Source organism: Alnus glutinosa, chromosome 4 (genome assembly GCF_958979055.1).
Source record: "Alnus glutinosa chromosome 4, dhAlnGlut1.1, whole genome shotgun sequence".
NCBI classification, from domain to species: Eukaryota; Viridiplantae; Streptophyta; class Magnoliopsida; order Fagales; family Betulaceae; genus Alnus; species Alnus glutinosa.
Window position 1 is genome coordinate 30,321,464 of NC_084889.1, and position 19,280 is coordinate 30,340,743.

At 34.3% G+C, this 19,280-nt stretch overlaps 1 protein-coding gene and 2 long non-coding RNA genes across 3 annotated transcripts; 1 reads left to right on the plus strand and 2 right to left on the minus strand.

The window, feature by feature from the left end:
- Nucleotides 1-264: 264 nt before the first annotated feature.
- LOC133867325 (uncharacterized) lies at nucleotides 265-8,073 on the plus strand. The gene is made up of 3 exons (XR_009900038.1): nucleotides 265-1,197; nucleotides 1,396-1,442; nucleotides 7,426-8,073. It is a non-coding gene; the product is annotated as an uncharacterized LOC133867325 (long non-coding RNA).
- A 5,116-nt stretch (nucleotides 8,074-13,189) lies between these two features.
- Nucleotides 13,190-14,027, minus strand: LOC133866293 (pentatricopeptide repeat-containing protein At1g50270-like). The gene is made up of 2 exons (XM_062302821.1): nucleotides 13,773-14,027; nucleotides 13,190-13,684 (listed from the first exon to the last, which is right to left on the minus strand). Exons 1-2 carry the CDS (start codon nucleotides 14,025-14,027, stop codon nucleotides 13,190-13,192), a joined length of 750 nt encoding a protein of 249 aa, XP_062158805.1.
- Nucleotides 14,028-16,883: 2,856 nt separating this feature from the next.
- On the minus strand, nucleotides 16,884-18,569 carry LOC133865391 (uncharacterized). Its single transcript, XR_009899710.1, has 3 exons — nucleotides 18,013-18,569; nucleotides 17,782-17,828; nucleotides 16,884-17,064 (listed from the first exon to the last, which is right to left on the minus strand). It is a non-coding gene; the product is annotated as an uncharacterized LOC133865391 (long non-coding RNA).
- Nucleotides 18,570-19,280: the final 711 nt, after the last annotated feature.

Sequence of the window (19,280 nt, forward strand, 5' to 3'; positions counted from 1 at the left end):
TTCCATACTCTGCTTCACGCTCAAATTTCGTGCCTGCTCTTGAATTTTTTTTATAATGTTTAAATCTAAATCATCCGTGAGCTCTAGATCTACTTTCTCTGTTGAAGATGATAATTCAGTTAATTTTGATAAATGGAAAATCCCTAAGCTCTCCACTAAGGAGATTTATAATACTTCTTGGTTAAAAAGTGTTTTTAAAGCTGAATATGCTATGAAAACTGCTGAACAAACTTTTATTATATCTAGTAATAATGAAAAATATGAATTATTTGATAAAAAAAATTATTAATGATGCTCTGGTTAAAGGCTATAAGGTTTTGCATATTGGAGCTGTTCAAGTTGCTTTTAAACCACTAGCTAGGCTAGATAGTACTAATGCTTCCGTTTTGCTTCGTCTTCGTGATCCTAGATTTGTTGATTTCCAGACTAGTATTCTTGGTATGATACAATCTTCTTTGTTTAATGGACCAATCCATTTTGATATTTTCCCTGACTCACTTATTTATTTGGATGATGTTCGTATTACTAAAGGATTGACTTTAGATGTTTTGACTTCTGGTTGTGACATGGAAGAAGGTAGAAGACCTCTTGCTGTCATCTACCGCACTTATTACAAATTGCTAAAAGACAATCCAAATCCTCACGCTGTTGTCAAAAGTTCTGGGAACTCTACTATGTTAATTCAAAGTTCTACACAAGATGCTAGCATATATGTTCCTAAAGTGATGGGATGGAATGAAATTGACGTCCCTAATGAGTGGCTTTTAGAAAATGTTTTCGAGCCTGCTAGAGTAGTAAATGATACCTCTAATCTTGGTTCCAATATCTAACAATATTCAGATGGATCTGTTAAGATTAGTTTTTCTGATTTAAATATTTCTATTAGAAGAGAAAGACCATTAACTATTAATTAGGAGTGTAAATTCTCTGCAATGCATTTCGTTCTTTTATTTTCACTTTTTCCTTTTGCGCCGCTGCCTTCTTCAAATCTTCTTGTCTTCTCTTCACGCCATTCTTCACGCTTGCCTTCTTCAATTCTTCTTGAATCTTCAATCCTTTCCTCTGTTTCTTTGTTTGCTTTTGCTTTCCTTCACAACACACACGGACCGAGATCGAGAGAGACCTGAGAGTTGCTGCTGCTACGGTTACTGTCAAAGAAGTGAAGAACTCAAGAGAGAGCAAGAGTTCTAGATTATGGTGGGTTTTGTTTTTCTTCTTTTGTTTTGGTTTCTTTTCCTTTGCTCCTTTGTACTGTGTTGTTGGACGTGAAGAACAAAGGGACTGCTAGAGGAGAAGTAAAGGGAGAGATATATATATATATTTTTTTTTTAGTTGAAGGGGAGGGCTAATCGGCCTCAACAATAACTTGCTGACTTTGTCTTTGTTTCTCTACAGATTTGGTTATTTCTGAAGCAGATGGAGCAAAGGAAGTAGACGGCTAGGTTAGATCTGGTTCATTTTTTTAGATATGGTTTAATTGTTTGTAGATCTTTTCTTTAAATTGGTTAGATCGGTTAGGTTAATGTTTTGGTGCTTGAGTGTGTTATTGCTTTCTGATTTGAGTGCACTTTGCTCGAGTGTAGTGTTATGTGCTCAGTGTGACAAAAGGTGCATGAGAGTAAAGTGAAAATTTGAGGTTCTATAAAATTATGTTTTATTCACACAACTAAGATTGTTTTGATCTTACTTGTAATTCAATAACATGTTTTTATAATGCTTAATTTGATGTCTGTTTCGTGCTGGGATATTGAGATTTGGTATCTTGTTGTAGGCAATGATGTAGAAATTTGTTATTCGCATGAACTGGAAAGCAAACCTGATTTTTAGATTTGTTCTTTACTAAAGTTTATGCCTGTTGTGTTGAATTGAGTGGGTTTTGTTTTGTGATTTTTTGTTGCTTGATTTTTTTTCCGAATTTGAGCAATTGGTGTGTTATATTATAGTGGTGAGTCACAACTAGGCCTATTACGAAAAATGTCAATGAGTCACATGACAAGCATGTAACACCATTTTCAAATGTTGAAACCCCATCACCTTCCTTGCCAACAAAATTGGAGAATGAGTATTATTGTAATCTTTGATGAGCATGATATCTAGTTATAAATTCATTTTAGTTTTCATTATTATTAATTCATTTTAATTATATATTCATTTAACTTATTCTCATTTTTTTTGGTTCTTTTCTTGCATTGTAATTACAAATGATTGGGAGCAAACTTGCAGAAAGCTAAAAATTGGATCATGCTTGGATATGTTTAATGTGTTTATAAACTTTGGTTATGAACTTTTTTTTAATATATTTATGGACTTTTGGGTTTGTACTTTTTTAACATGTTTATGAACTTTTGGGTTTTTAATATCTAATTATGTATGAATGTGGAATTTCCTTGAGGGCATGATAGTTAATATGTATGATTAATAATTTTGATTCATACAATTACTTTTCAATGTCTTGGAATGAAATTTTAGGTAATAGGAACTTGGTTAGCTATTTCTATTATTTGGTTTCTCTTCAAACATGTTGTGGATCATTACACTAATCTTAGTTTGATAAGAATATGTTTTTAAAAGTTGGGGTAAAACGTTTAAATAAATCTCAAGAAAGTTTAAATGAATTTAAAAAAAGTTGGCCCAATACTTGTGTAGTACACCTTTTTTTTTTTTTTTTCCTCCCCCTTTAACAGAATTTCGTCCCCGAAATTCGTAAACTATGCCTCGCATAAAGTTTACATTAGGGGAAGATTTAGATTTCTAAATCTTAAGTCTAGTGATACAAATTTTAAGTGAAGCATCTAAATATTAAACATGAAAAATAAATAAGCATACGGCACCGTATGACAACTTATCATATGTATAGAATTTTAAGCTCATTATAACAAGAAGTATAACATATCAAACTAATATGTAGATTGCAGAAAAGAATGTATTTATTTTACTAATTGAACTAGTATGTAAATTACTAAAACGGTTGCATTTATTTATCTCATTATAGGAAAAAATTCTTGTATGACTTTTTTTTTTGTGAAGATGTTTCCAGATAGTCTTGGTGGAAAGCTTGTCAAATAGAAACATGGAATTCAGGAAGGAGAGGGAGACGAGGCAAGCAATCCGGAAAGGATATGAGTGCGGTACTCATATTGTGGTGTTCTCTCTCTTCTGTCACAGATCGCCATCACCGGATTGAGAGTAGATGCCAGAAAAGTTCACGATGATGAGAAGGAAGAGAAAGATACTTCATCTTAGAAGTATGATCAAGAATAATCTTGCTTCTAGATGACAAGATCAAGAATAATCTTGCTTCGTTGTTGAATCAGGTTGTGATGCTGCATTTATGTTGCTTTCAGACTTTGAATATGGTTGAGATACTACATCATCCTTCTCAAGAAGTGATGATAGGCTCAGATTTATGAGAAGAATCGACTTTCAGAGTATGGAAAGTTGAGAACTGAAGGGTGCTTTGCAGTGAAGAAGATGAGTGAATTTATAGAGGAGATTCGAGAGGAAAAACAGTACAAGTAGTGCCGACAATGGCTCATAATATCTCCATACCTTTCGCGGAATGATCCTCCACGTCTGCAAGACGCGTAAAGTGCAGTAAGAAATCCGGAAAAGTTGATGGGTGAATTCGAAATTCGAGAAAATGAAAAGGTGAAAATTGAAAAAGAGAGGGAACTCACAAATCGAGGATTGTCAGTCAGTGTTAGTGGCGGCTGTGCTCAGAATAACAATTTTTTTTTTTTTAGACCGCGTCTTGTCCACTAATTACCTTCTCTTTCCTTTCCCTTCAAATCTTTCGAAGAACAGCTTCATTTCTGTCATTTCTCCTTTAGGTTCTTTGAAGAACAGCTTCGTCTCTTTCCTTTCTCCAAATGGCTTTTTCTTCTGCTTTGCAGAACAATATTGATCTGAATGTTGTGCCTGATGTACAACCAGAGATCTGGCGCCCATCGTTCCCATCTCCAAGGGGTCATCTCATGACTACTGACTCCGTGATGCTGGATGATGCAGCTGCTGCATCGGTGGCTAGAGGCATCATTACTCCACGAGATAGAAAGTTATTGGCGGATCGGTCCGATGTTGAAGCCATTAATGACTTTATGGCCTTCAGTATTCAGGGTGCTGCTTCTATTTCAAATATGGCTTAACGTCTGTAGGTTCGAGGGAGTGAGATTCAATCGCTACAAAATCAAGTTTTGGTTCTGCAGCGATTGTTCATGGATTTTAGGCGAAAAAACAGAGTTCTTCAGCAAAAAAATAAAGAGCTCAAGAAACTTGTGGATTCATATGCGAATGGCCTGGGAAAGAGATATACCGAATTGGAGCAGAACACCAACCGTCTTCGAGAACAACACAAGAATCTCTTGATTGAAGTCCAAAATCTTAGGGTTTTCCTCTCAGAAACTTAGCCAGATATTCTATTCGATCTAGCAGTTTTTATTTACAAAAATAAATAACTAACTGCAGTATTATGAAATACCTGCAGGTCGATGCATACCAAAACTCTTTGGGAGTGATGCGGAAAAGGTCCTGTTTGCAAGTCTATTATCTCCTTTCAATCAAAGGCAGTCAATCTTGTTAAAGAAGTTGTAAGGGATAATATATTTTTTAACTCTTATTATTTCTTTAATTTCATTATGAAGTTGCTCTAAACAAATGCGTATTTATCAAAACTTTTTATTATCCCTTACAACTTTTTAACGAAATGCTTAATAAATACTCATTTGTTTAGAGCAACTTCATAATGAAATTAAGGAAATAATAAGAGTTAGAAAATATATTATCCCTTATAACTTCTTTAACAAGATTGACTGCATTTGATTGAAAGGAAACAGTAGACTTGCAAACAGGACCTTTTCTGCATCACTCCCAAAGAGATAATATATTTTTTAACTCTTATTATTTCCTTAATTTCATTATGAAGTTGCTCTAAACAAATGCGTATTTATCAAAACTTTTTATTATCCCTTACAACTTTTTAACGAAATGCTTAATAAATACTTATTTGTTTAGAGCAACTTCATAATGAAATTAAGGAAATAATAAGAGTTAGAAAATATATTATCCCTTACAACTTCTTTAACAAGATTGACTGCCTTTGATTGAAAGAAGATAATAGACTTGCAAACAGGACTTTTCCGCATCACTCCCAAAGAGTTTTGGTATGCATCGACCTGCAGGTATTTCATAATACTGCAGTTAGTTATTTATTTTTGTAAATAAAAACTGCTAGATCGAATAGAATATCTGGCTAAGTTTCTGAGAGGAAAACCCTAAGATTTTGGACTTCAATCAAGAGATTCTTGTGTTGTTCTCGAAGACGGTTGGTGTTCTGCTCCAATTCGGTATATCTCTTTCCCAGGCCATTCGCATATGAATCCACAAGTTTCTTGAGCTCTTTATTTTTTTGCTGAAGAACTCTGTTTTTTCGCCTAAAATCCATGAACAATCGCTGCAGAACCAAAACTTGATTTTGTAGCGATTGAATCTCACTCCCTCGAACCTGCAGACGTTAAGCCATATTTGAAATAGAAGCAACACCCTGAATACTGAAGGCCATAGAGTCATTAATGGCTTCAACATCGGACCGATCCGCCAATAACTTTCTATCTCGTGGAGTAATGATGCCTCTAGCCACCGATGCAGCAGCTGCATCATCCAGCATCACGGAGTCAGTAGTCATGAGATGACCCCTTGGAGATGGGAACGATGGGCGCTAGATCTCTGGTTGTACATCAGGCACAGCATTCAGATCAATATTGTTCTGCAAAGAAGAAGAAAAAGCTATTTGGAGAAATGAAAGAGACGAAGCTGTTCTTCAAAGAACCTAAAGGAGAAATGATAGAAATGAAGCTGTTCTTCGAAAGATCTGAAGGGAAAAAGGAAAGAGAAGGTAATCAATGGACAAGACGCGGTTCAAAAAAAATCGTCATTCTGAGCACAGCCGCCACTAACACCGACAGACAGTCCTCGATTTGTGAGTTCCCTCTCTTTTTCAATTTTCACCTTTTCACCTTCTCGAATTTCGAATTCACCCATAAACTTTTTCGGATTTCTCGCCGCACTTTACGCGTCTTGCAGACGTGGAGGAGCATTCCGAGAAAGGTATGGAGATATTATGAGCCATTATCGGCACTACTCGTACTGTTTTCCCTCTCGAATCTCCTCTATAAATTCACTCATCTTCTCCCCTGCAAAGCACCCTTCAATTCTCAACTTTCCATACTCCGAAAGCCGATTCTTATAAATCTGAGCCTATCATCACTTCTTGAGAAGGATGATGTAGCATCTCAACCATATTCAAAGTCGGGAAGCAACATAAATGCAGCATCACAACCTGATTCAACAATGAAGCAAGATTATCCTTGATCTTGTCATCTTGAAGCAAGATTATTCTTGATCATGCTTCTAAGATGAAACACCTTGCTTTTCCTCCTCGTCATCAGGAACTTTTATGGCATCTACTCTAGATCCATGAAGGCGATCGATGACAGAAGAGTGAGAGTCCCACGATATGAGTACCGCACTCATATCTTTTCCTGATTGCTTGCCTCGTCTTCCCCACCTTCCTCACCTTCGAGGCTTCCATGTTCTCATTTGGCAAGCTTTCCACCAAAATTATCAGAAAGCATCATCATAAAAGGGAAATGTTATACAGGAAATTTTTCCTATAACGAGATAAATAAATGCAACCGCTTTAGTAATTTCCATACTAGTTCGATTAGTAAAATAAATGCATTCTTTTCTACAATCTATATATTGGGTTGATCTGTTATACTCTTCGTTATAATGAGCTTAAAATTCTATATATGATAATTTGTCATACGGTGCTGTATGCTTGTTTATTTTTCATGTTTAATAATTAGATGCTTCACATAAAATCTGTATCACTAGACTTAAGATTTAGGAATCTAAATCTTCCCTTAATGTAAACTTTATGCGAGGTATAGTTTACGAATTTTGGGGACGAAATTTTGTTAAGGGGGAGGAATGTAGCGCCCCAGATTTTAAGACATAAGATTTAATGTCTTCAATTAGATTTAAGACCTAATAATAAGGTAAAAGAATAAATATGAATATTTATGAAAATAAATATTCATTGATTAAAAAATGTTCATAGTTTCAATTTGATAAAAGTTCAAAACAGACCTTAAACTTTGATCGAACCGAAAACTGGTCAAACGGACTCGGATTTAGTTGATTCAAAGACCCTTGTTCTCACAAAAGAAAGATCTATCCTACGGTAAAATTTAGTGAAAAGTCTATGATAAGTGCTTAAAAGTGCATATTTTCTCTATTAAAATAAGCATTATCATACTATGTTTTGTCATAATTATTGCATTTAATACTTAATTGTGGAATAATGTTTAATTATTAAATTTGAGCTTAAATTGATATAAATGCAATGAATTGTATTTCTTTTTGTAGGAATTGTTGAAGCTTTCAAGCGACTGGACCACTTGGTGAAATTGACAAAGAAGGTGGGAAATAAGATTGAGGCAGCAACTCTACACGTTATTGGCAAAAAGGTTTTGGAAGAAAATCTTTCAAATTTCAAGATTTTAATAAAGTCGGCATTCTCACTTTGGAAAGATTTAAAGTCTAAATTAAATTTGACTTTAAGAAAAGAGAAGTTGACAAAATCTTTTATTTAGGAAAAGAATCCAGATTGAGTATGTCACTTTATTTTCATCATAACTTTCGGCTCAAATATCGGATTGCGTTGAATTTGGTGGCGTTGGAAAGCTAATGAAAAATGAAACAAATAAGTCTGAAATAGGTTTTTCCTATTTCGGACTTTTACTATGCCCAAATTGCCCCGCAATAAAAGAACGCAATTCTGTGCGAATTTGGAGTCTTTTTCTTACTAGGATTGAAATTTCTAAGGATTTGTACAATTAGGGGACCATATCAATCAGATTTCTTTCCAAAGCAAATGCCTTCCATGCACAAGTTCATATTCTTTCCATATATACCTAGTGATGGACGTGTGGAGCACAAATCAGATTGACATGTCATGATTTCTTTCCATAATTTTTACCAAGACACATGGATTCAAGATCTGATTTATTTCCATCCTCGGGCTGCTGTGCAATTAATGCAAGATGTGATTCTTTCCTTAGCTTGACCACCAAGAAAAACCCAAAAAGACCTCGGAAGCACTATAAATACCATGTTTTGGTCTTAAGAAACGAGAGCCCCAGAGGAAGAAGCGAAGAAGCGAATGGGGGAGAAGCCAAAGGAGAGGGCAGTTATGGAGGCTCTAAACCGGTTTTATTGTTTGAGCGGCTAAATCTCTAGCTAAGGCTAGGGGTGAAGCCTAGTATTTTTTATTATGTATTCTTGATACTCTTATATTATTAATTAAATTTGGGGTTAATTTTTTATTTGAAAGTAATTTAATGGTACAAGTTTATTTTGATTCATTATGATTTTTGTTTATATCAAATGCTTACTTTGTTTGATTTGTTATGATTCGAAAATATATTGAATGCTTAATTTTTTGTGTCATGTTTATGAAATCAAATTATCAATCACCCCATGTTTGATCTATTTTATATTATGTCTCAAGAATATGTAATAAATTGCTAGGTGGATCCCTGAAGCCTTAGCATTTTCTTTTTATTAATTTATTTTAGCTAATTTTAGTTTAGTTTATCATTTATCCATTGCTCCACTTTTTGGTGGAAAAATCAATCCAATTTTCCTTTCTGCACAATAATAGGAATTTTACTTAGTATCTACTATTGCCTGTGGATCGACCTCGTACTTACCGAGAATTATTACTTGCGAAAACCTACACTTGGGTTTGCACCATTTGTGGTCCAACAAGTTTTTGTTCAATTTGATAAAAGTTCAAAAGACCTTAAACTTTGATCGAACCGAAAACTGGTCAAACGGACTCGAATTTAGTTGATTCAAAGACTCTTGTTCTCACAAAAGAAAGATCTATCCTATGGTAAAATTTAGTGAAAAGTCTACATGTTGACTTTTTGGGTTTATAGTTGACTATTTAGGTGCCAAGTGACACTTTTAGTTGAACTTTAACCGCTAAATTTAAGCTTGATAAATATATTTTTATGGTTTTTAATTATTCAATATTGTATATATTAAGTTTATACTTGAATCTTGTGAAGTCGGTATTCAATTTGGTAACAGTTGACTTTTTGACCAAAATCGGTGCCTAATTGATCCAACTAACGAATTTTTAGCAGAAATGAATTAGAAGCTTAACACTAGCCGGCCCTAATATCTTCTAGATCTGTGTTTTTTGTATTAAAACCCCCTAGTGGCCAAGCCATCATGAGTGAGAGAGAGAGAGTTGGCTTAAATTTCATTTCTTTAATTATAATGCAAATGCACTACCTTAGTAATGATGAAACCCACTTGCATTGAAGATAAGGCTAAGATGCACCAATTCTCATCCATTGGATCAAAATGTGTCTACTTGATCCTAACCATTCATTCTCCTATAAATAGAACCAAGGTGGAAGGATAAATTACCCATCAAGCTTCACACACACACACACATCCATGATCAAGAGAGAAAATTGTGAAATTTGTGTAGTTTTGTGTGGTTCAAATTTTGAAGTGTGCTAGGAAGTATTTTGGTAAGCTTCCAATAATTTGTTTCATTGATTTTATGGTTTAAGTTTGAATTTCATTAGTTCAAGCTTGATTATGTTCATTATGTGCAAAAGAAATAATTAAGGTTAAAAAGAAAAGAATTCAAGAAAAGAACACATAAACCTCTCTTTAATCTTATTTGATGTTATTATGAATTTTATGAAATTATGGATATATGTATATTATTTTTGTTTTATTTTAGCTTTGTGATGGTCTTAGATCATCATAGGTAATTTTTGAGGCTTAACGTACCAAGTATAAGTGAATTTTTTACTATTATATTTTAAATAATATTTATTTTATATTTTATTTAATAATCATTCTTCTAATCTTTTATGATGTAAAATTATTGATTAAATTTTTTTAACATTTAACGTTTTTTTAAGAACAACACACAGTCTTAACGTTTAAGTAATAGAAAAGAACAGCACGAAGTCCACTATTTTAACGTGTATTTTTTTTTTTTCTTTTCTTGAGAATTCCAAACTCAACAAGAGCTCATGCACGTGTAAGGAAGCAGATGAACCCAACGATTGTTTTGGGTCCTAATTAATAGAGTGACAAGAAGGACGAAGTTTAAAATGAACGATTTTTGGACAAAAGGATGCATATTACTTAGCTGCACAAGTTCTAATATGTAGAACACCATATGTCATTAATCCAGGATCTTTGATTGTATGATCTGCGCCTATGCCATTTGTACAAGCTTTCATTGCTACAGCTGCACGTGTAGCTTTGATTATTTCAGTTTCGTTATATGCAGGCGGCAGCTTGAGGAGCAATGCTAGGACCAATGACAGCTTCCTCAAGTGCAGTAGCTCTGGATGAATCTGCTGCCCTAGGAAAACTTACCTTGAAGAAAACTTTGGACAAATGGATGTTTCACCAAAACTTCAAAGAATTTTTGATAAAACCAAACCTGTTAACCTTACCAAGAATTGGTATTCTAAATCAACTCCTCCTGATTTACAATTTGAAGAAAGGTTTTTTTAAAACCAATTTTCTATTTTTGCTGATAAATTATATGAATGAAATATTGATAGTTTATCCGAACAAGAAATTCTTAATAAGATGAATCATATGTCTATGGTTGCTAATGCTTATGTCACTAATCATAGTCTTAGCCACTAAGAAATTGTTAACCTTATTACTACTGGATTCTCTAGTAGTACTATTTGAAATTGGTGAGATAGATACCTTACTGAAGTGACTAGAATCCAGATTAGACAAGCTGTTAAAAAAGATGATGATGCTATACACATCCTTGATCATGACAAACAATTGCCAGATGGCATTAATACTCTGATCTATACCATTATTAAACATTTTGTTGGAATTCCTTCCAATATTACTACTCGTATCTCTGATTATTTGAATAATCTTCGATGTCCTATTATGTCTGATTATAGATGGCATCAAGATGTTTTTCTTTCTCGTGTTATGCTTATAACTAATACTTTAAACCTTTATTGGAAAGAAAAATTCATGGATGGATTACTTTCTTTATTTGCTCACAAAGTAAAAGATGAACTTGCTGACTCTACTACTGGAACCATTAATTATGAAAACTTAACCTATGGTGATTTGTTTTCTGTTATTAAAAAACTTGGTATAAAAATGTGTATTGATAAAAAAAAATAATAATAAGACAACAATTAAAAAATGCTAAATATAAAATAGGTAATTTTTGTGAACAATTTGGTTTACCTCCCATTGCTCCTTCCAAGAGACGGAAAAAAAACCAGATAAGTTTATTAGAAAAAGATCCCATCATATTAAGAAAAGAAGATTTAATAAACCGATGAAAAAATATTTAGAAAACCTAGACGAAAGAATATTAAACCTTCTAAAGGAAAATGCTTTAACTGTGCAAAAAAATGGCATTATGCTGATAAGTGTCCCAACCCACCTGGTAAATTAAAAAATAAAATTAATTTATTAAAAATTGATGAAGAAGAAAGGAATGATCTCATCAGGATTTTACAATCTAGAGATTCTTCTAATTCTGATTCATCCTACATGGATGACTTAACCAATCTGCAATCACTTCTCATATTGAAGAAGAAAAGAATGTTTCTCCTTCTACTTCTTGTTTCCTGTTAAGAAAATGACTTTTCATGATTTTGATGGGCCATCTTTACAAAAGAATTTTCTTTCCAAAGAAAACCAACAGCATAGAATTGCTTATAATAATACTTTTTCAAAACACTTGAAAAAGATCAAATAAAATTCAGTGGGTTGAAAAGATGATTGAAAATAAAAAGCATATCCTATTTTTTTTTTTTTTTTCTCCAAAACTTCTATAACCCCATTGTTGGTATTTTAAATGTTGTTTAAAAACATTTTTGTCAAAACAGACCAAACTGTTATTCAAGCTAGCCCCCCCTCCCCCCGCGCTTGAAACCATCCTTATTAAAGGAAAGGATGACACTGTTGTGGGTAGGGGTGGGCAAAAACCCGCCCCGCCCCGCCCCGCAAATACCTGTTTTTAAGTATTTTTTTTTTGCGAATATGGGTTGGATTTTGTCCAAACCGTGCGGGGCGGGTTGTGGGTTGTGGTTTTAAAAAAACCCCAGGGACCCGCCCCGCCCCGCAACCATAGAAAAACAAAAAACAGAAAACAGAAAACAAAAAACAAAAAACAAAAAACAAAAAACAAAAAACAAAAGAAACCTAGAGCTCGTTTGGCAAATCCATTTCTGTTTTTGTTTCTAAAAACTGTTTTCGAAAACGAAAACAAAAAACTGTTTTTTGTTATTCTTTCGTTAAAAAAGCGTTTGGCAAACTGTTTTCCAAAACAATTTTTGAAAATAGAAAACAATGGTTAAAGGGTTTGGACAATTGATTTTAAAATAGTTTCCACTTAGGAAGAAAACATACCAAGTTATACATATGTGAAGAATATACCAAGCTATAAAACAAGGGAAAAAAAAAAAAAAAAAAACTCCCTAAGCATCATTGATACATATCCATTCATGAATTTATTCTGACAAAAAAATGACAAGGTTACATCTATCAAACAAATTGACACTTGTATAAGAAATCTCAACAAATCCTCAAAATTTATATGAGTAAAAGCACAATGTCATAATCCATCTGAAGCACCATCCATATTCTTATAAGAGAAATGCTAGACATCCCAAATTTTTTTTATCAAAAGCTAGTTCCCAAATGATGTGTCACAATCCCATGAAATTGTGACAAATTTCCCAAAATGATAGATCACATGAGATTGTGACACATCATTTGGGAACTAACTTTTGGGAAAAAAATTTGGGATGTCTAGCATTCCCCATTCTATAAAGAAGTTCACATAAATCACTATCATGAAACTCATTATCATCATATGATTGGAACTCAATATCTTTCGTTGCATGCTTCCTAATGAAGTTATGATCATGAAAGCCATAGACGCTAACAATTTTCAGAAGCCATCCAAAATATAAGATAGATTTGCATCTTGCTCATTAAGAATAACCAAGATGAGTGACAACTTCATGTAGTAACTTCAATGCGAGAATGTATATGCCCATAATAAACTTGGTCATGTATTCTTGGAAGCTCTTCATTCAAGGCATTTAACAAGGTGGTCATTTGTTATTGTGATTACTTTCCAACACTTTATAATTCCTTTGTGATTACTTTGAACATTACGGGCATCTTCAAAGTTGCCACACTTGGAGTACATATCAACTAGAGCACTGCCTATATAAACATCCCATTGTACTCTCCCTGCTTCTACGTAAAACCCATGAACCCACTTTCCAAACCAAATATCACCCTCCATTCCAGCCGCACAGAGTACACCAACAACGGTCACCTCATCAACTCTAACACCCGTCGATCTCATCTCCATAAAGCACCTCAATCCTTGTAGGGCACAGTTATTTCTCACATACCCACCAATCAAGGAAGTCCAAGCAACCACATCCTTCTGCGTACTCTCACCGAACACTTGGCGTGCATCCTCCATATAACCACAGTTAGCAAAAGCAGAAATCAATGAATTCATCACAAAATTATCAAAATCAAAACCAAATTTGACAATTTGAGCATAAAGCTGAAATCCACTTCACTATCAGCGTCAGCTCCTCCTTTGACAGCGACGATGTTGTGGAAGCCGACGCAACCATTGCTAGAGTCTAAACCTCTCCCTCTGTCTCCCTCTCACTTTTCTCTCCGGCCAAAGCTCCTACTAGCTCTGCTTTTGTTTCTGTTGGGAATATTTTATTGACAAAAGGAATTGTTCCAATTTCTGTGGCCAGAGAGAGAGGCAGGGAGGGAGAGGAGGAAGACGAAGTGAGGCATTGTGTGAAGAAGAAAAAGAGACGAGGTTCGTGTGGAGGTTGAGATACAGGAAATGCTTTTGAGTATTCCCCTGAATCGAACCCCAGATCAACCATCTTTCTTTGTCACTGTGCACTTAGGAACAAAGGCGCCTTTTTCTTGTTTTTGTAAGAGCTGTTTTCGGAAACAGGTTGAACATGTTTTCATTTTTTGTGTTTCTTCGTGTTTTTGTTTTCTCGGTTTTTGTTTTTAAAACAAGTAACCAAACGCTAGTCTACAGTTCCAAAACATGTTTTGTTGTTTTGAAAACAGAAAACCTGTTTTCAAAACAGGTTACCAAACAGGCTCCTAACTTCTAGTCTTCTAGACCCTTCGTTTTCTACTTTTCTAACCTAGCGCCTCCGGCCTCCAAGACTTTCATTTCTCTTTTTCTTCTCTTCGTTTTCAAACCTAGCACCGCACGAAGATCTAGCCTCCAAGACTCTTCGTTTTCCCCTTGTTCTTCACCGCCACTCTTCATCTTCGTTTTCCCCTTGTTCTTCACCGGTTAACCTCGCCGCCGCTCTTCATCTTCGTTTTCCCCTTGTTAGTGATCTTTTAAGCCATGGCTATGTCGTACATTTGATTGTGAGCGTCACGCGGCTCCGTCTAGTACCAAAATTTTATTTCATTGTTTTGTTTCTTGTTTCAATGGGTATGTGCCTATGTGAGTTTTGTTGATTGCCAGGATTTGGATTTTGGATTTGGGTTTTGTTGATCATCAAGATTTGGTTTTGTTTCTTGTTTTCGTCTCTTCATCTTCTTTGTCCAAACCTGCCCCGCACAGCCAAACCCGCATCAACCCCCCCCCCCCCACTGCACCACCCCGCACCCCATGGATCTAACTCATCTTTTGCGGTTCACGGGTGGCATTTTCCAAAACTGCAGGGTTGCGGGGTAGGGGCAAAAATGGCAGAAATTTGCCCCGCCCCGTGCACACCCCTAGTTGTGGGAATGTGAAGGTGAGTATGTGTAGAGAATAACAGTTGCAGTAAATATGATGCAGTGGATAGGGTAATCAGGCGGTAAAACTAGCCTTGCAAGAATGAAAATAATGGTAAAATAATTTAAAACAAAATTTAATAATTGCAAGTTTATTTCAAAGTACTGAAATATTTACAGAATTAACAAGAAAGATTGCAAGTAGGATAGCAAGAGAACAACATGTAGAACAACAATCGAATGGATTGTAGAAGTCAATAGTGTTGTCCACTGTAGCCATGTGATAACAAAGCTTTCAGTGCAGCTAATAATCCTGCATCAAGACAAAAGAACTTTCGGTGAAGTTCTGTGGAGTTAATAATGCTGTCTTTTGCATGAGTCAATAGTTGAGTTAAGAAATATCATCAATACCCGGGACCGGATCCTGGGAGCAAAGTGGGTCATGCCCAAAAAGAAAGCCATGACTTAGGGAAGAGGATGTTTTAGAATTTTCTTCTTCCTCATCTTCTTCATTATCATCATTTTCATCATCATCATCTTTAAAAGGCTTTAGGAGTAGCATGAGCATGTCCATCTCTTTCTTTGAGGGACATTTCTTCTTCTTTTTAGACTGTTTTGTCTTTGAAAAAGAGGGAGAAGTAATAGCAGCATAATTCTTTTCCTCTGAAGTAATAAGTTTAGCAGCAATAACAGTTGGAGGAGCTATAGAACATGCAGTCTTCTTAGCAAAATCCTTATTAACAACTTCTATAATAATTTTATCAAAATAGACAGCATGATATAGGAATTTGGTAGTGTCCATTTTATCAAAAATTGGATTGAAATAATCCGATTTGGTCTCTTTCAATATATTAGTGGAATAAGAGATATCTTTCAAAGAATGTTCAGGAATCCAATAAAAGCGATGGGGGAAATAAGAGAGCGCCAACTGGTTTGGGTCACTAACAAAAGCAATGCTTAGTTCTACACAAAAGAGGTGTTGGAAATAGGCTGAGTGAGCATAAGCAAATGGTTGATCAATTTTAACAAAAGGAATTCTGGGTTCCTAAGAAGGATTAATAAAGGGATCAAAAGCAATAGTAAGGGCAGTGAAATAGTTACAGTAGGTTCTGGACTGAATGTAATGAACCTATTTGCAATAGTAACAGGGAAGCAATAGGAGAAGACTAATTCAATCATTTTACTAGTCCATTGAATTTTAATATAGGCTTTTTTACTCTCAGAAGAATTAGCACTATAAGCATGCCTTCGCTGTTGATTTTCTTTTTAAATCTTTTTGCTAGGCTGGCCAATCGATTTGTGAAAAAATGTTTTAATAGAAGCATGGATAACATTGCATTAGTGAATAAGAGGAGCATTAAAATCAAAAGCAGAGGGAGAAACATCATTTTCTTCTTCAGTATATGTAGCAGTAGAATGTTTAGCAGAATAAAAAGCAAAGCAAACTTATGAATTAGTGGAAACCCCTCTTAGTTGAAAATCAGAACTAGACAAATTTTTCAAGATCTTTGTCTCTCCACTGAAATTCTTCTGTTGTAGTAGATCTAGCAAAAGGGTTTCTTCTTTCATTAATAGTAAGAATGTAAACCGAAAACAATTCCCGATTATTGGGTCATAATTAGGAATCAGGGTCATAATTAGGAATCAACTCCGTCGTTCCCTGTTACTGAATTTCAATAACCAGCTCCAAAAAAGTGTATACAGATTATTCAAACCGAGTAATATTTTTTAAAAAAAATTAAAATTTACTTTTTGGGCGTATATAAGTATTGGGCTTATATAAGATTTATTTAAACATTTTAACCCAACTTTTAAAAACATAATCTTATCGAACTAAGATTAGTGTAATGATCCGCAACATGTTTGAAGAGAAACCTAACCATAGAAATAGCTAACCAAGTTCCTATTTCTTAAAATTTCATTCCAAAGACATTGAACGTAATTGTATGAATCAAAATTATTAATCATACATATTAACTATCATGCCCTCAAGGAAATTCCACATCCATACATAATTACATATTAAAAACCAAAAATCCATACACATTAAAAAAATTCATAACCAAAAGTTCATAAACATATTAAAAAAAGTTCATAACTAAAAGTTTATAAACATATCCAAGTATCGTCCGGTTTCTAGCTTTCAGCATGTCTACTCTCAATCATATATAACTACAATAAAAGAGAGAAAAAAAATGAGTTAAATGAATAAATAACTAATATGAATTAATAATAATGAAAACCAAAATGAATTTATAACTATTTCTCATGCTTATCATAATATTCTCGTTCTCCAATTCTGTTTGGAAGGAAAGGAAGGTGATAGGGTTTCATCATTTGTGAATGGTGTTACAGGCTTGTCATATGACTTATTGGCATTTTTCATAATAAGCCTAGTTGTAACTCACCCCTATAATATAACACCAATTGTTCAAATCTGGAAAAAATCAAGCAACAAAAAATCACAAAACAAAACCCACTCATATCAACACAACATGCATAAACTTTAGTAAAGAACAGATCTAAAAATCAGGTTTGTTTTCCAGTTCATGCAAATAACAAATTTCTACATCATTGCCTACAACAAGATACCAAATCCCAATATCCCAGCACGAAACAGACTTCAAATTAATTACTATAAAAACATGTTACTGAATTACAAGTAAAATCAAAACAATCTTAGTTGTGTGAATAAAACATAATCTTATAGAACCTAAAATTTTCACTTTACTTTCATGCACCTTTTGTCACACTGAGCACAGAACACTACACTCAAGCAAAGTGCACTCAAATCAGAAAGCAATAACACACTCAAGCACCAAAACATTAACCTAAACCGATCTAACCAATTTAAAGAATAGATCTACAAATAATTAAACCATATCTAACCTAACCGTCTACTTCCTTTTCTCCATCTGCTTTTGAAATCACCAAATCTGTAGAGAAACAAAGACGAAGTCAGTAAGTTATTGTTGAGGCCGATTAGCCCTCCCCTTCCAAAAAAAAACACCCAAGAAATCTCTCCTTTTATTTCTCCTCTAGCCGTCCCTTTAATTTGTTCTTCACGTCCAACAACCCAGTACAAAGGAGCAAAGGAAAAGAAACTAAAACAAAACCCACCTTAATCTAGAACTCTTGCTCTCTCTCGAGTTCTTCACTTCTTTGACAGTAACCATAGCAGTAGCAACCCTCTCAGGTCTCTCTCGATCTCGGTCTGAGTGTTGTGAAGGAAAGCAAAAGCAAACAAAGAAACAGAGGAAAGGAATGAAGATTCAAGAAGGCAAGCGTGAGGAATGGCGTGAAGATTCAAGAATGGCGAGAAGACAAGAAGATTTGAAGAAGGCAGCGGCGCAAAAGGAAAAAGTGAAAATGAAAGAACGAAATGCATTGAAGAGAAATCGGGATTTAGGGCAACGGGTCCAAATTTAAACCCCTAATTAATAGTTAATGGTCTTTCTCTTCTATTAGAAGGATTTAAATCAGAAAAACCTAATTTTAACAGATCCATCTAAATTTTGTTGGATATTATAACCAGGAGTAGTGGTTTCCTCTTCTATACCAGGCTCGCAAACATTTTCTAAAATCCACTCATCAGGAAAGTGAATTTCATTCCATTGGATCATTTTAGGAATATATATTTTAGCATCTTGTGTAGAACTTTGAATTAACATAGTTGAGTTCCCAGACCTTTTGACAACAGCGTGAGGATTTAGATCGTCTTTTAGCAATTTGTAATAAATGCGGTAGATGACAGCAAGAGGTCTTCTACCTTCTTCCATGTCACAACCAGAAGTCAAAACATTTAAATTCAATGCTTTAGTAATATGAACATCATTCAAAGAAAGAAGGAAGCTAGGGAAAATATTAAAATGGATTGGTCCATTAAACAAAGAAGATTGCATCATACCAAGAATACTAGTCTGGAAATCAATAAATCTAGCATCACGACGAAGACAAAGTATAACCGAAGCATTAGTATCTAGCTTGGCTAGTGGTTTAACAGCAACTTGAACTGCTCCAATATGCAAAAACTTATAGCCTTCAACCAAAGCATCATTAATAACTTTTTTATCTAATAATTCATATTTTTCATTATTACTAGATATAGCAAAAGTTTGTTCAGCAGTTTTAATATCATTTTTAGCTTTAAAAACACTTTTTATATTATGTGCACAATAAAGATGTGAAAACAAAATAACAAAAAACAAAAGGTTCATAAAGAAACAGAAGAACACTAGCAAATGTTGGAGTACCCGTGAGATTTACCAAATCTGATGGTAAATATTTCTTTCGCTTTACTTTTTTCATAGTTACATGCGGTTTAAGTCTTTTTAGGATGTGTTTGAAATTGCGATTTTGTAAATAATAAGTATAATTTTAAATTAAAT

Coding starts and splice junctions, on each gene's coding strand:
- LOC133866293 (XM_062302821.1), bottom strand. CDS start 14,027: ATGGTTGATCTGGGGTTCGATTCAGGGGAATACTCAAAAGCATTTCCT. Junction 13,685..13,772: donor AGAGGGAGACAGAGGGAGAG/GTTTAGACTCTA, acceptor AGTGGATTTCAG/CTTTATGCTCAAATTGTCAA.